Source organism: Dipodomys ordii, unplaced genomic scaffold (genome assembly GCF_000151885.1).
Source record: "Dipodomys ordii isolate 6190 unplaced genomic scaffold, Dord_2.0 Scaffold59, whole genome shotgun sequence".
Lineage (NCBI taxonomy): Eukaryota > Metazoa > Chordata > Mammalia > Rodentia > Heteromyidae > Dipodomys > Dipodomys ordii.
Genome location: NW_012267275.1, coordinates 4,183,974 through 4,201,361, shown reverse-complemented (window position 1 = coordinate 4,201,361; position 17,388 = coordinate 4,183,974). Strand labels below are relative to the sequence as shown.

General features: G+C 41.3%; 1 protein-coding gene across 2 annotated transcripts in view; it reads right to left on the bottom strand.

The window, feature by feature from the left end:
- The window catches only part of Lnpep (leucyl/cystinyl aminopeptidase), a 97,174-nt gene extending 85,315 nt beyond the window's left edge, over nucleotides 1–11,859 (bottom strand). The window contains exon 1 of one of the 2 annotated variants that reach the window (XM_013022027.1): nucleotides 11,621–11,859. In XM_013022027.1, coding sequence (XP_012877481.1) covers nucleotides 11,621–11,639 — 19 coding nt within the window. In that variant the 5' untranslated portion in view covers nucleotides 11,640–11,859. The remainder of the gene's footprint in view (nucleotides 1–11,620) is intronic. The other variant, XM_013022028.1, reaches the window with a different exon arrangement.
- Nucleotides 11,860–17,388: the final 5,529 nt, after the last annotated feature.

The following is a 17,388-nucleotide window of genomic DNA, read 5'->3' as shown; positions in this document are numbered from 1 at the left end:
TCATTTAAATAATTTCATGTTCACAAGCTAGACTCCAAGTCTTTGTTTCTCAGTTACTTTCAGTCCACTGATACAAAGGAACCACACAAAGTCTTCTGAGTAAAAATATTACTGATACTTCCTACAAACATTAGCAGAATGAAGGGCTAACTGTCTGTAAATGTTAATAGTTACTCCAATGTATTTTTAAAAAGATAAACATATCATCTACATTCATAGAAGTCTACTTTAGACAACTTGAAGCTATATATACATTCTAGGATGTAAAGGTTTACAAATGATCATAGCTTTTCTTAGTTAAAAAAGAAAATAAAATCTGCAATAAACATAGTCGTGTTGGTAGCTTTAGTGTGTTCTTGTTTGTAAACATTTGGGTAAATGCCCAAAAGTGGGATTGCTGGGTCGTAGGGGAACTCTATGTGGAGTCTTCTGAGGAACCTCCATACTGCTTTTCCATACAAGTTTACACTCCCACCAACAATGCAGTAAGGTTCTTAGTTAAAAAAGAAACTACCAAAATACAACTAGGCAAGAGAAAACTTTCATACCAACAGTTGAGACACTGGAAAGTTCTGAAAATGAAAGACGTGCATTTCTAAATAAAGAAACATATTATTTAGCCACATATTATGTTCCATATAAGGGAAGCCAAAGTGGGAAGCGACTGTCCTTCTCCATTTAGTTATTCTATAGGATAAATTAACTGGACCTTAAGTGACCTCATATGCCTGTGTGTGTAAGACAGATGGGAGACAGGAGGCACAGTAAGTAGTTGTTGGTAGAAACAAAAGAATTAGTTTGGATTTAAGTAAGTCTTATGTGCTTAACTGTTCTATTAAAGTTGTTCTAAGCAAAGGACAAGATAAAAGATATCCACACATTTTGTGATAGGACCGGTCTCCAGTTTATACCTTTTATCACCAATCACACTAACAAAATGCCAGTCAGGAATGTGAGCATCCAACACTCTGGGTGTTAGATGTGCCCTCATTTCCCCACAGGCACATGGAAACCGTATCTCAGTAAGCTAATTACAGATTAGCTCTCTGTTTCAGGTACAACAGACAAACCTCACAGTCTGGTCCCAACTGACCTAGTTAGGCACAGGGTAAAGGTTCGAAACATGGATCAACCCTAGTTATTTATGGCCTACGACAGCCCAGAAGAAAGGAGTGGATTGACTTTTTTTTTGTACATTTTTCATTGTAAAAATGCTGTACAGATACATGAGCAACTAATAAGTACATTTCCCATCTTATTCTCTTAAAGTTCTATATCATTCTATATCAAGGCAAAAGATTTTTATATCATCCTGGACCCCTAGGTCTACAGATTGGGCCAAGTAAATAAAGCCTAGCTATAGAGGTCTTCAATTCACTAAAATTAAGGTAAGTCTAAGAAACTGCAAAATGCCTGAGAAGATAAATTATGTCTCTCTATTGTTATGAGTTGGAAGTCTGTATGTGCTAGAAATGGGGGAAACTGAAAACCCTTTAAAACAAGGATTTTAAAAAATAAAATTTTATAACATAATCAGTTTAAAGAAGTTCAGCATCTTCCCTGATTTAGAACCATCCAATGCTGAAAAAAATGACTGTGAGATTGTCAAATAAGCAGACATCCAATAAGGTTGCTCAGCAGACATTCTAGGCCAGAGCCTAGGCCAAAGCATTTAAAGCATTTCTGCCTCCTTTCTCTCAGTTCCAACTCCACTTCCTAATTTCTTGGACTCCTAGTTATTCTTCAGTTATAAAAATAAAAGACAGATTTAATGAGCAGCAGATGTGGCAGAGATACCCTGGGGAAGACCTGATATACTCCCAGAGGATCTCTCAAAGTGAAATTATTTTTATAATAAGATGCTATTTTATATTTTCACATTTACTCTCTTTCACGAACATAGAATATTTTTTCATGCCATGTATGGTATATGATATCACAACAAACTTCATGAAGACACAATCTGAAAATCCAGTTATCTTGTATTAAGCCCGACATTAATAGATGTGTATTGACAAAAAAAAATGTGTCTCACTTACCTTTTTGTTTTGGAAAAGTTATTTTTTTCATTGTTAATTTCTAACATAGTAGCTAAAAATAAAACTGACATAAATAAAAGCTCTTAGGATCCACAGCAATTTTTCAGAAAAAAAGAGAGATCCTGAGACTGAACAGATTGAGAAGAACAACAGCCTTGAAGATTTAAAAAAAAAAAAAACTGTCAATTCTCCAAACCTCTTTATTTGAGCATGTATACTGTTTGAAAAGGCATTAGAGCAAATATAAAATGGGAAGATGTATGAGGGGACCCGTTTTGAGCCATTCTGCACACCTATCTTCAGAAAAATAACAACCCATATATGCTCATTTGAACACCTCTAAGTAGGATTATGAATTCTAATAACTTGCTCCTATGAAAAAACATCACATTGAGTGAACTAAGCCAGACCCAAAGAAACATAAGTCCCACCAGGCACCTGTGGCTTGTGCCTATAATCCTACCTACTCAGGAGACTGAGATCTGAGGATCACAGTTCAAAGCCATACTGGGCAGGAAAGTAGGTGAGACTCTTATCTCCAATTAACCACCAGAAAACTGGAAGTGGCACTGTGGCTCAAGTGGTAGAGCGCTAGCCTTGAGCTGAAGAGCTGAGGGACAGCACCCAGGCCCAGAGTTCAAGCCCCATGACCAGGGAAAAAAAAAAGAACCATAGGTTCTTTGCTTTATTTGCAATAATTAGTATACATCTAGAATAATCTTAGATGAGCAGAATAGCTCAATAGTTATGTACATATGAGCATGTAAGATGATGCTAAGCAAAATGAACTCCAAGATATGGGCACAAGAGGTTTTTCTTTGTTGTTGTTGTTTTCAATATGCTATATGACTTTTTGTTTCTTTTGTATGTTCTTCCCCACTATGGTATATCCTTCGTTGTCACTGTATTTGATTTTGGTACCCCAAAATAGTATATATGTTTACTTGAATTAGGAAAGGGAAGGGGAACAACAGAATGGTGAGACAAAGAACCAATGCAACAGTGATATACACAAGACAATATATTGGAAATAATCTATACAACTTGGGGGTGGGGAGGATAAGGGAAGGGAAAGTAGAAGAAAAATGAGGGAAGGGGTAACAAGTTTAATAAAAAATGTACTTACTACCTTACTTATGTAACTGTAACCCTCTGTACATCACCTTGACAACAAAGAAAAAGAAAAAAACCACAATCTTCTTTACCCTGATAATTCCAGAACTGACTAAAATGAATTAGGATCCCCTTGAGATACATTTGTTGAAGTCTTGAACCCCAATGTGATACAAAAGATTTAAGGTTAGGTGATTATAGTTAAATTAGATCACTAGGGCAGGACCCTAATCTGATAAGGATAGTTTAGAATTCTTACAAGAAGAGGAATGAACACCAAAGTTCACTTTCTCCATACCTGCACAGAGAAATGGACAAGTAAGGACAGAGAAAGAAGATACCTACCTGTAAGGATAAAAGAGAGGCAAAACTAACTGCACTGGTACCTTTCTCTTTGAGCAGATAAATGTCTGTTGTTATTTCACTGAGGCAGCCAAAGTAGACTAACATATTGCCTGTATCCTGGTGTCCTGTAAATTGCTCAATAAACATAATGAGTAAGGAAGAAGTTATGGGGAATGTTTAAAAGAAATGAGTTGATGGGAAGGGATGGGAAGGGGAAACAAAGGAGGAGGCAATAATGCTTGATAAGAAATGTACTCATTATCTTGCCCATGTAATTGTAACCCCTCTGTACAGTATTTTCACAATTAAAAGAAAAAAGAAAAAAAGAAAAGAAATGAGTTGTGAATCATGCAGTACTCACATCATAATGTATATATAATTTATTACTATTTCAACAACAATCAATACTAAAGTATTGATTAGGCCCTATTTCTTTTCAAAAGGTATCTGATATTTATCTTGTGATTAACATCAAAACAAAAACCACCGTAATTTTTCCTTCTGGTTAGGATCAAACTAAATATCATGCTTTCATACTAACACTAACGTATTATACTAGTCATTTTGTTATGTCACTAACACAGCCCTACTTTTTAGTGATCTTATCCAATGGGCAGCTATGATAGAACTTCAGCTCCTTTACTCTTTCCACATGGCCATGTGAAAGGTTGTGTGTGACCAATTCAGGCCTCCATACCAACTCTGTGGGATACTAGAAAATTCCTTCTCAAAAGCTGAATCTAATTGGGTTGGGAATTGTTTTTGTGACTCTTTAATAAAGGGCAAAATGTCTCAACATAGGTCACCCAGATGGCCCTACAGCACTGCATATAGAGGAATTGATTTAACTGTACCACTTAGCCTCAAATGCACAACCTCAAAAGCTCTCCAGTCACAGAAAAGGAGAGATGGAAGAGGGAAATGTTGGGTCGAACTTTGATTGTGATTTTGGAAAATTCTAGGGAGTAACAGACTCCCTCCTCCACATTATCTCCCTTCCTGTCATACTAGATCTTTCCACTGGATGTTCAATTGTTTTTGTGTGTTTCTTCCCAATGGAAAATCACTTAGTAGCATGTAGTAATACATACAAAAGAGAAACCACTACTTTAAAGAGCAATATATTTCTTATTTATACAGAACAGCACCCCTCACATACTCTGTGATCAGTCTTCTCAATCTTATTCAATCAGTGGACTTAAGGGATGGCCCTTAGTAACCGGTTTGAGGAGCAGAGAAATTACTGTTAAGGGTATAATTAGTGTTAAGGATAATGGTGTATGTGATCTTGGTAAATTTAGGAATACTAGTCCCACAAGGCTCAGTGCATCAAGTGCCACATTTTCCCTAACTGAACATAGAGACCCTTCGGTAACTGAAACTAAACAAGTGTTGGTTCTATATTTTCTTGAAATCATACTACCAATATCAACTTAAAAGAAAGATCTTTTAAACACCTAGTTTTCCTCAAGTGCTACTGATAATCTCTATCCATTTTTTCTTTAAAGGAGACCTTTAAATTACATAATGCTCTTTTGGTGATGAATGTTATTTTAAATCTTAAAAAGTAACAGTTTTAGCTGTAAGAAATACCATGCTCCAAAGACTCCTTCCTAGCAGAAATTTCCTCGAAGACACCAAATGGCATTTGTGCCAGTTGTCTGAGAACCACTACCACACAGCTCTTCATTTACTGCAAGAAGAAGGGCTCAGTGACCTACAGAGGTATCTACTCGTTGCACTCTCTATTCTACTATGCCCTCAGTTGAAGCTGTTCTCAAAGAAAATCAAGAAGGCTTTTTGACTCCCCAAATCCTATGTCATTGGCTTAGGCTCCCCAAGTAGTACTCAGAAGCTCTAGAAGACCTACAATCAATCCCCCAACTTAGAAAAGTTCACACAACTGACTCTTATTTTGTTTCAGTGACTACATTCCTGAAATACATGGAACTCTCATTGTGCAATACACAGAAGAAAAAGAACTTCAAAGGGCCTTTTACAACAAAGCTTTATTCTCCACTGTCTTTAGAAACTCCCTGGTAGCCTCAACTTCATTTGACAAGTAATCTGGTTTCCTCTTAGTTTAGATAGTATGGTAAAATTTTAAAAATTAATCAATTCATTGTTCAACCAGTAGAAAAGAATTAAAAACAGGCTATAGTAGCCAAGCACCAGAGGCTCACGATTGTAATCCTAACTACTCAGGATGCTGAGCCAAAGTATAGCTGTGGCTCAGGTTGTAGAACTAGCCTTGAACATAAACAAGCTCAGAGACAGTGCCCAGGCCCTGACTCCAAGACTGGCACACAAAAACACAAAAGCCATCAACACCAAAAAAAAAAAAAAAAACAAACCCAACAAAAACCCAAAAACCACAACAGACTACAAAAGCAGAGAGACTGCTATTATGATAGAAAAGGGTAGATGACATTAGCCATTTTTTTCATTTTTTTCCCCTTGAAATCTAAAATTCTCAGGAACATAAATAGTACTTAGAGCTGACTATAAATTTCCTGATTATGAAGAAAACAGTATGATTAAATTCCAAGCAAATGTTTTCTGTCTCCTGCCTAGAACTTCAAAGGCCAGTCTTAACTCATTCACACCCACATCCCTCAATTCCTTTTGTCCAACCACGCCCATCTACCTTCCCTCTTCTTCTACTCCTACCTTTCAACTTCATGAAAGTTGAAAGACTTCACCTAAGTTCTTACTCCCCTAAAAAGGCTCATTTCTGAGCTAAGAGTGGCACACCTTAAGACACACCATTTTGAAATTTTCTATGTAGCAATGCCCTTTTTTACCCTCAAATCTCTGTATTCTGTTTATCTTCCTCACGATTCTTCAATTAAGCTCCAATCTTCTCTAAAGATTTTTGCAAGATTTGAAGTCCTACAAGTGCCCCTAGATTCTCACAAATGATTATGCAGTGGATCAGGTTACAAGGGACTCCTGAAGATCCTTCCATAGACATAGGATATCTTCCTGTTATACTTACTATCCAGAAACACTACTGCAATGAGCAGCCTTCTCTACAGACTATAATATCTAAGAGGACCTAAGTCATAATAAGAGCTCCAAAACTTCCCTCCAGTCCCAATTCTGGTTTCCTGTAAACACTCAAAAATACCTAAGGATTCAAGTTTTAAAAGACCAATTTTTCCTCTTTGTTACAGCAATATTATGAACCTGCCTAGAAGTATTAGCTCAGCACTAACTCCTATAGTTTTCAAGGCATGAGGTAATCATTGACAGAACATGGCTATACCATCCTTCTCCCCTCAATTGCCAAGATTCACAGGCCTAATCTATCTCTATCTCAAAGTCTGGAGTGATCTTGGTTTAATGCTTTCATATCTCTATATCCTAATAGGGATATTATCATAAATTAGTATAAATCTCAGTGTATTGGTGACAAGTATTCTATGAAAAGGATATAAAGACAATTCTATACATTCTTTCATAACTAGAATATTGTCAAATAGTCTAGACAATATAGACAAAGTTGTATTGCTTTTTATTTCTTCTGCATTTCTGTACTTTTAAACTAGCAATGAAAACAAAACTCAATTCTTCCAAGCATTTCTTCTCTTTAGCTAAGATGATGTGATGACACATTCATGGAGTAATTTGTGGAGTAAATAGGCCTAGCAGAAAATTTACTTGTAAATGAACATTCAAAGGTGGGTGTTTGACTGAATTACACAGCAGGAAATCTGGCTTCTGTTCTATATGATAACTTGCTTATAGTTCTGTATCCTTCAGATATAGGATCATGTACAAATCAATGATAATCACTAAAATACACTGCTTCCTAGTCTATCTCAAGACACTTTTTTGAAAATGGGTAATAGGAAAGGTTTTTGCTACTACTTTCTAATAAAGAATGGGTTGGTTTCTAGTTACCTATACTGGTAATGATGCTAAATCTCAACATTTGTATCTTGGGGCTGGGAAGGTGGCTCAGTGATAGTGCTTGCCTTGCATGCATGAAGCCCTGGGTTCGATTCCTCAGCACCACATAAACAGAAAAAGCCAGAGGTGGTGCTGTGGCTCAAGTAGAAGAGTGCTAGCCTTGAGCTGAAGAGCTGAGGGACAGCGCCCAAGCCCAGAGTTCAAGCCCCACAACCAACCAAAAAAAAAAAAAAAAAATCAACATTTGTATCTTATTTCCAACTGAAAAACTTAAGATACAAAAACAAAAACAAAATTCAACTCATATGCCATTACAGAGAAATTACAGGCTTCCACTTCACATTCTCTCTCAAAACAAAATAAATATATGTATATGTATATATATATATATATATATAAAATATATATACACATATATATGGTATATATATATATATATGGGGGGGTGCATATGTGTGTCTATTTATGTATCTGTAAATAAAATGTGATAAGCTCATTTTTTTTTTGTTAGTCATGGGGCTTGAACTCTGTGCCTGGGATTGTCCCTGAGCTCTTCAACTCAAGGCCAGCTACAGCGTAACTTCCTGTTTTCTGGTGATTAACTGGAGATAAGAGTCTCATGGACTTTCCTGCCCGGGGCTGGCTTTGAACCACGATCCTCAGATCTCAGCCACCTTAGTAGCTAGGATTACAGGAATGAGCCACCAGCACCCGGAAAGTTCACATTTTTGAGAGATAATACGACAATTTCTTTTTCTGGATATATATATATATATATATATATATATAAAACATTCATTGTTTATTAGACAAAAAGATGACAACACAATTTTACACTGCTTTACTACCCAAAAATATCTTATATGTTGCCATTGGTAAGTTGGAAAATACTTTCAGATATCAATCAAAACAAAGCAAACACAACTTAATTTGACAAAAAAAAAAAATGCCTCCTGTTTCATTATGCACTAAGACAGAGAAATGAAGTCTCTATTCTTAAAAAACAAACTATGTTTTCAGTTCTGGGATGAAAATATCAATGTTTTTCTAATCTCTAAATTTATTTCAAATCACATCACAAACCAGCAAGTGTCTATCAGGATATTTATTCAGTGCTGGGCTCCCAAATCCTGAATTTGTTTACTTAATAAACTTACCAAGCACTCCTTTCTAGTGAATACTTTTACTACCCTCAAAATGAAGTTACAGATTTCAGGGCCCAATCTCAGGTTTTCTCAATCAGATAATGGGGATTGAGCTAAGGCTTTAGCATGTCTTAATGTAAACTTCAGTTATGCTGAATTATCTCAACCCTGCATGCAAATGAGGACAAAAGTAAATGGATATTAACACTTGCCTTAATCTAGTACCTCTGCCTAAAAATTGCCATCAACTTTCTGTTGTGGTGGAAAATACAGAAGTCACTACTTCTTCAAAGTTTCATTTATGTCTATCTCACAGGACACACTAGTTCCTGGGAAACCAATCTTAAGTATTAGTCTAACACATCTCCCTCCCCCATAATAAAGTCACCAGAGGTCCAAATGTACTGTCTTCAGTCTTATAGTCAGTAGTCGCTCCAAAGGACAAGGACAAATATCTCCTGAGCCAATTCCTGGCACTAAGACATAGCCTCATAGCATAGCAACTTTTCATAGGAAATGAGTAACTAATAGCCCTAATGAGATAGATGAGTACTGAAAGCCAGAATGTCAAAACAGAAACTAAGTTATCTTCCCTTACAAATGTATAGGTCAGATAATGAAACCGTTATAGCTGAACCATATGCAGTTCAGAATTATAAAAACTGTCCTTGTTAAAATCCCTTATCTTTCTGTATATACAGGGATATACACAAGAAAAGTCTAACTGGGTAAAGAGAGGGGGAATGTGGAACAAAAGCCAATGCTGAGCTTTTAGAAATCTTTCAATCATCTATTCTAAGATGATAAAATATTCAGCCGTAGAACACATGGACCAATGGGAGAATTTTGTGTGAATATTTTTGTACTTAGGATTACATACAAAAATAAGTATACTTTCCATTACACTATGTTGTTTGAAGACACTAGAAAACTCTACAGTAAACCTTTTAAAAAAAAAGTTTTGAGGTAAATACCTATCTAAAACCTTCAAACCATTTCAGATTATCAACATCTATCTTGCCTACTTTATATGTTCCAGTTTATATTTTCCAGGTTAAAAGATTACTACATTAACTAAAATGATACACTGTCAATATGTCTTCAGCAAGGATTTTGAAAAGTCTGGAAAATAGGAAAGGATTAGAAATACAATCTCCTATATGAAACTTAAAAATTTGCTTGTTTTTTAAAAACCATCTCTCGGATTCTTCTGTCCTGCCAAATGTGACAATTTGCAAATATGCTTATTTACAGGAGCATATTCCATGAGAGGAGAATAAAGACTATTTTTAAGACCTGAGAATGCACTTTAATGTTGTCAGGAGTGGGGTCACTTTTCTCCAAAGGGTCATTTGGATATTATATCATTCCAGGGCCATACAAAATTAGCTATACAGGCATACAGCCAGGGGCAGTCTATGAAAAGCATGCTGTCCACCAGGAACCAAATGTTTTCACTGGGCCTCATAATGCCTAGTGGCCAGTGGTGCCACAGCCCTGCTAGGTGAAGGGGTAAGCAAACCAACAGCACTCCTATGTAGACCACACACATGGGTGACTCAGCCCTGTTGGGGAGATTTTTTTTTTTTTTTACTGAATTGGGTGAAACTTCACATTTAAAATCCTACAAACACAGAAACTCCCAAGTATTCTGCCTAGAACAATGAATAAGCTTTGGAGTGGTTCATTTGCAGGGATTTAAGAACTGTGTTAAACATACTTCCCGTTCAAATACTAAATGGTCTCTATGGTGTCTGACTTTTCAGTCCAAGTCTTCCCAATTCTCTGAGTAACTTCACCGAACTACTCTTAAGATTCTTAGTAATTATAAATATAACCCTAATGAGAAAGAAAATTCAGAGTTCAGGTTGTCGTTATTAAGCCAAATTAAACAGCACATTTAGAAAAACGGCTATAGAATAAAAAATGCTGAATTAGGGACAAAAAGATTATAATGAGTAGTTTACAGTCTCATCATTGAATTGCAACACAGAACCAAGTCTGTCCACTACAGTAGTAGGCAAAGTCTCAGTCTTTTAGAGGTAAACCCACCCCACCTAGGGCACAGACTGCTTCCCATTATGGAGATATTCTACCTACCTGAAGTAACCAACCACCCACAGAGAAAGGCATATTGACAATAAATTCCTAAGTTTTGCATGTAGCCTCTTTCATTCGCATGTTTCCCACTCTCTATCGTAAAGAAGAACGCATAGACTCAATACACCGCAAAAATAGTAAGAAATCTCACCCCTAAACTGTGACTCCCGCAATTCTGGTCCAAACAAAAGCCATCGTTTTAACTAGGTGGGGATTTGGGCCAAGGCTGTTTTCAGGGTGCAGGCGCCTGCTTTGACTCTGGCCTCCTGTCACATTGTGATCTCACCCTGATGGGGGCCCTGGATTGACTGAAAACCAGATGTGATCAGGGGCGGTGAGAAGACTCACTAACCCTGCTGAGTAGCCCCGCAACTGACCAGGGAGGGCACCTCGGTCGCCAGGACCCGGGGCCAACCCCGCCTTTCGGTAAGTTCCTCTTCCCCACCCCCGCCTCCCCGCAATTACCGGGCCAAACCCCGCACCCCACCCCGCCCTAATACGGAAAGTCACGCTGGCAACTCGGTGAAGGGCAGGGGGACAGCTCCCGGGGCACACAAGTTGGTAATGAATCCCCCTCGGCCCAGTCGGGGCCGACACCTCCTCCAGGAGCCCACGAGGCTGCCAACTTTTCCTCTTGCCCCCTCTGGTGCGCACGCAGCCCAAACTTTGTGGTCCGCTCACCTGGCAGCGCAGCGGTGCCGGGTCCCGGCGGCGCCCCGGCTGGGCGCCGGCACTGACCTTCACGCCAGCCCCCGGCCGCGCGGGGCCCGGCCCGACCCCTCACCCACCCACCTGGGCCCCCCCTCCGGATGCCTCCCTCCGCCGCCCCCACCCCAGTTCTCGGGGGAAGCTCGCGGCGGGGGCGCCTGCATCCTCCAGCCCCGCTGGTCACTGCTGTCCAATACCCCCCCCTCCCCTGGGCCGCGAGAGCCCTGGAACCTGGGTGCCGGGGCGCCCACTCACCATTGGTGAAGGGCTCCATCTTTACCCCGCCGCGGCTCCTCTCTACCCGAGCGCCCAGGCTTCCTACTCCGAGAGCTGAAGCGGCCCTGCCGACTGAGCATGCCCAGCGCGGCCTGGGAGGGCTGCCGGGGAGGCGCGGCGAGGGGCGACGCCGCTCCGCCCTTCGGCGACTCCGCCGTTCCGGGTTTTCTCGACTGCAGCAGAAGGAGCCTAGAAGGCCCGAGCGCCAAAAGCCGCTCAATCCCAGCCAAATTAGGAGGCCGGGGGGAGGAGCTATGGGTGGGGGCGTGTCCTGGGGCGAGGCTTGGGACAGCCCGCCTCTCTCGGCGCCCGGGCGCTCCGCTGCCGCGCGCCGCGCTCTACCGTTTGAGCCCCTGCGTGCGCCCGCTGCGTCCCGCCGGTCCGCACCACGCCGACGCCGCGCAGGAAGAACCCCGTCCCCGCCCGGACGCTCCGGAGTCACACGGCGCCGCCGGTGGCCCGCTGGGCATTAAATCCGGGGGACGTAGGGGGAGAGGCCTCGCCGCGGCGCCCCCCGACGTCGCCTTCCGTGGGCGCAGCTGGAACCTGCGACGGCCCCAGTCGCTTCCCGGGCGGCGAAGCATGGGTTGGAGGGGCTGAGGTCCGGACCCCTCGCCCTCCAAGCTCCGTGTGGGTTTGGATCGGGCTGTCCTGGGGAAGCAGAGGGGTCCGAGAGGCGGGGGGGGTGGGAGGAGGGGGAGCGATGGACGGGGCGGGGCCTCCCTCGGGTCCCCCTCCTCCCCCCCGCGCCTGGGTACCGCGCGCCGCACCCCACTCCGGGCGCGGCCTGTAGATACGGGCGGAGAGCAAAACCCGGGGCCGGATCGCCCGACCCGGACCACCCGGACGGGGCGCTGCAGGATGTGGGGTAGAGGCCCACCTGACCCCAGTCCCAAATGGACACCTGCAGTTCCCTGCGGGTGTTGAAGCTGGGCTCCCAGCCCGGCTCGGCGGGGCCGGGCTCCAGCAGCTCCCTTCGTCTTTGCAGCTTCCCTCCCGGCCAGCCACTCGGATGGCTGCCTCCAGCCACGAAGCCCTATTGTTTACGGCGCCAGGTCGGGGCAACCCCGGCCAGCCTGGAGACCGAACCTCCTGGGGCCGCGCGTGAGCTCGGTGGAAGGCTCTTCGGGGGCCGCCGCCGCCTTCCTCCAGGAGAGCCTCGCCGCCACCCTGGCGGAGGAAGCTTCCTCCCTCCCGGCCCGCAGCCCTTGCGCCTCTCTCTCCTCCCCTCCTGTTCAGCCCTGGCCCCGGCCTGCCGCCACTTGGCTGGCCCAGCGCCACTCGGCGCCTGCCAACTGTCACAAGCTCCTCCGAGGCCATCAGCAAGCAGGGTGTCGGGTGCAAACAAGTCTCGGCGTGCGCAAACATCCTGGGCAAACAGAGATGGCCAAGATCTTGTTTGACCAACACGGGGAGGTAGACATTAGGTTCAAAGACTCCAAAATGCAATCTCGTAGTTTAAAATGTCCTTTGTCTTACATCCGTTACTTCCCACTCCTGCTTTGAAACTTTCCATGAATACCCACCGCACTTTGAATACAAGCAAGAATGAGTACCTACACTCTGGGGGCTCATCCACGTGTTTACCAAGCCGCAGAGGCCTTCATGCCGTTCCTGGAAGTCGCCAGGGCCCGTCCCGCGTTACGTTGCTAGCTCCTCGCCCAAGAGCTGCTCTTCTGCAGAGTGTTCTTGCTGGTTTCTTCATGCCATTCAGGTCTCCGCACATGTCACCTCTGCAGAGAAGCCTTCTCTGACCACACATCTAAAATAGCCTCACACGTACATAGTCCACGCTGCCAAGACTTGGTCCTGCTTTTGTTTTCTTCACAGCACTCCTGCCAGAAACAGTGCTTGGGATTTGTCGTTTAATTTCTCAGTCTTCTCAAGAACACAAATTTGGGAAGGACAGATAATTACTTTGGGGGGGGGGAGACTATATCCTGATCCTAGAAATTTATGCAGTGAATACTCTGAGTGAGCAAGGGCATGGGTATGGTGACATTAAGAGTCGTAATTCCCTGTCCATGTTACAACCACCCCTTTCAGGGAATGATTAATTGGTTTGTTTTCTGTTCTGTCATCTGATTCCTCTTTCCACTGGTGAAAGGTAATGGGCGCCCTTCCGCTGGCCCCCATCCATATATAGGGGGACTTAAGACTCTAAAGTCAGAAAGTAAAGACAGGGCTAGTGTATGGATGCCCAAATATCATATGGTATCAAAAAAACAAAAAACTTGGGCTTTGTTCAAATAGACTCTCACATTTTATTGCTTAGATAAGAAACTCTTATTATTTGAGGTCATGTTATTTTTTTTCAACTGAAGCACTTAGTATCCAAGATATTTAAAACTCCATAGCTTGTTAAATCACTTCACCTCACCTGTAAGCTACAGTCTATCATGCTTTTAAGTGCGAAACACGTTATCTTGTGTTTAAATGCTTCAGCTTTGAAGATTTCTGGTGAAAGTACTTCACAATTAGCATTAGCAAATACAGGTGGATAAAGATGCCTATCTGAGATTTCTGAGATAAAAATACCATTTCTTTGTCAACTTCTTCCCTCTCATCCCTACTATTCCCACATACACAAAGACATTGAGGACCATTTAAAAGACTCATGGTTTTTATATTGGAGATAAAAGAGTAAACAAATGTTTCAGAGACTCCCTACCCTCAAAGGAATGATAAAGAATTTCCTTTATGCTTGATACTATCTTAATATTTGACTTTGTGAAGCCTTATTGAGGGAAGAGTATTAAGCAGTTTCGTTTCTAAAATCCAGTTTCTAACTTCCACTTTAGATTAAAGTCATGATACTTTAAATTATTACAAAGTCAATATAATCAACAGAGGTGGCATTATCTCCCACACCCATCTATAGTTTTCAGGATCATTGTTGAATACTATTGTAACGTTTGGATTCAAATGTATAACTAATAGCAATGAAAGGAAAAATAACAAACACCATTTGTTTATAAAGAAAAAAATGTACCATGACAGGTGCTGGTGGCTCATGACTGTAAACTTTTTTTTTTTCAGTCATGGGGCTTGACCTCTGGGCCTGGGCGCTGTCTCTCAGCATTTCAGCTCAAGGCGTGCGCTCTACCACGTGAGCCATAGCACCACTTCTGGTTTTCTGGTGGTTAACTGGCAATTAAGAGTCTCATGGAGTTTCCTGCCAGGGCTGGCTTTGAACCATAATCCTCAAATCTCAGCTTCCTGAATAGCTAGGATTGAGCCACCGGTGCCAGACTTGACTGTAATCTTAACTACTCGGGAGACTGACATCTTAGGATCATGGATCAAAGCCTGTATGGGAAAGTCCATGAGATTCTTACCTCCAATGAAACACACACACACACACACACATACGAAGTGAAGCTGTGACTGAAGTGATAGAGCTCTAGCCTTGAGTAAAAAGATCAAGGACAGCATCCAGGCTGAGAGTTCAAGCCCCAAGATGAGGGCTTGAACATTTAGCAAAATGAATGATGTGAACAAGTGAGGTGAAGAATGACAGATACCATGTGTTCTGTCATACACAAGCATAGTAGTCAATCTGAATGTTTACCAGTGATTGGTTAAGTGAAGGGTGGGAGATGGGACATGAAGAGAGACTGGATAATGGTACCAAGTCACATTCAATAGAAGCAATGAGTTCCAGTGGCCTACAGTGAATATTGTTTACAATATCCTATTGTATATTTATGTATAAATTGAAGACAGGAGTGCAAAGGCTGAAAATCATGAAGTAATGAGGAGTAGAGAACATCAAATATCCTGATTTGAAAGTATGCATAGTGAAATACTTTACCTTATTATACATAATTAGTATATATTTGTCAGAACCAACAAACTGAATAATTGATAAAGATGGGGACTTTTTTATCAAAATAAAAAACTTGGTCTTCTGTGGATCTGCTAATTTACACTTCACATTGAACAGATGACTCACAGTCTGGGGACCAGCATGAACTGGCCCTAAACATTGCTGCTCCCCTCCCCCAACTTTCTTGTCAGTATAGAGTCAATTAAACAGTCTATTAAAGGATTTGTATTCAAGGGGAAAAAACACAGCTAACATGCAATTACTAGAAGGCCATTCAATTCACTATGAATACTCAATATCATGTATAAATTTATCAGTATTAACTGATCTAACTGGTGTGAAGTAAGCAATAAACAATATATTTGTTCAGCATACCCATTTGGAAACATTTTTCACTCAGCAGTCTTGAATAAAAATTTTAAAAAAGCAGCAGCTCTACAAGAATGACCACTGGGAAGTTTCCAGCAGCCCAAAGGACTAGGGACAATATCTCTACCTCTGTTACCTACCTTCAGCACATCCACTATGCATTAATTCATGATGTCTGAACTTACATCAAATTTTAAAATGTTTTGTTCAAAAATGCAGAACAATGATCAAAGAGATTTCTTCTATAGTTTACATATTAATAAGAAGAATGTCCAAATAAAGTGAAGAGAAACTATTAGAATAGTTCTATTATTGGTTATATGCTAGTTTAGCTGCTCTGGAGTACAGAAACCAAAGCCTTGATCCAAACTAGTGAAAACCATAAGGAAGTTATCATTTCTCAAAGCAAGTCTGACAACTGGGCAATCTTCTCCCCCTCATCATGAATCCAACTTCCCGTGCTATTATCCTGACATCCTCTGTGTGAGCAAGTTTTTGAAAGACCATCTACCATGTGATCAAAAATATAGCCACATGGGTGAGAATGTTAAAAGGGGTGACATTGATCAAGAGACACTGAATTTCATAAACTACTCTATTGAATGGCAACTCCTTTGTACGACTAAATTATATTTTTTAAAATGTGGCTACAGTTAAGGAGGAGAAAGTACACTTTTTTCATACTTCTTTGTTAAGAACAAGAAAGCTTTCTTTGGAAACCTTTTCTCAGAAATTCTCCATTAAAATTCACCTAAAATTTCATTCCCTGAAATTGTATTTTGTACATTTCTAATCCACCCACCAGGAATGTAAAGGGTAGAATGATTGTTTTCTTAAGCAAAGCAGTGTTGAAGTGCTGAGTTTCAAGTCACTTCCCTTATTTCATATGACAGAAAGGAAGGAATACTTGGGAAAAAGTCATGTCAAAATGTTTTTATGTCCATTAAAGATGGATATGTTTTAGCACGATTTTGATACTTTTTTTGGGGGGGGGTCTGGTCGTGGGACCTGAACTCTGGGCCTGGGCACTGTCCCTCAGCTCTTCAGCTCAAGGCTAGCGCTCTACCACTTGAGCCACAGCGCCACCTCCGGCTTTTTTTTTCTCTTTGGCTTATGTGGTGCTGAGGAATCGAACCCAGGGCCTCATGCATGCAAGGCATGCAAGGCAAGCACTCTACCACTGAGCCACCTTCCCAGCCCTATTCTGTTACTTTTTAAAGCCCTGTGACAGGGCCAGACATAATGGCACATAGCTGTAATTCCAGCACACAAGAGACTGAGACATGAGCCTCAAATTTCCCCTTTCTGCATGTACAGGGCTACCTAGAAAGATACTGTCTCAATAAAACTAAAGTAGAACCCTATGATCTTTACACAGACAAACTAAAGATAACAGCCTCTTAATTTTCATAAAATTAGGTAACAGGATTATAAACCAAACACAAATATTATTTCATGTTGACTTTTGATCTGATGTAATCATTAAAACTGAAGAACAAATCTAACTTTCATGTTAAGCATCTATATTATTCTCCTAGAGATACTTTAA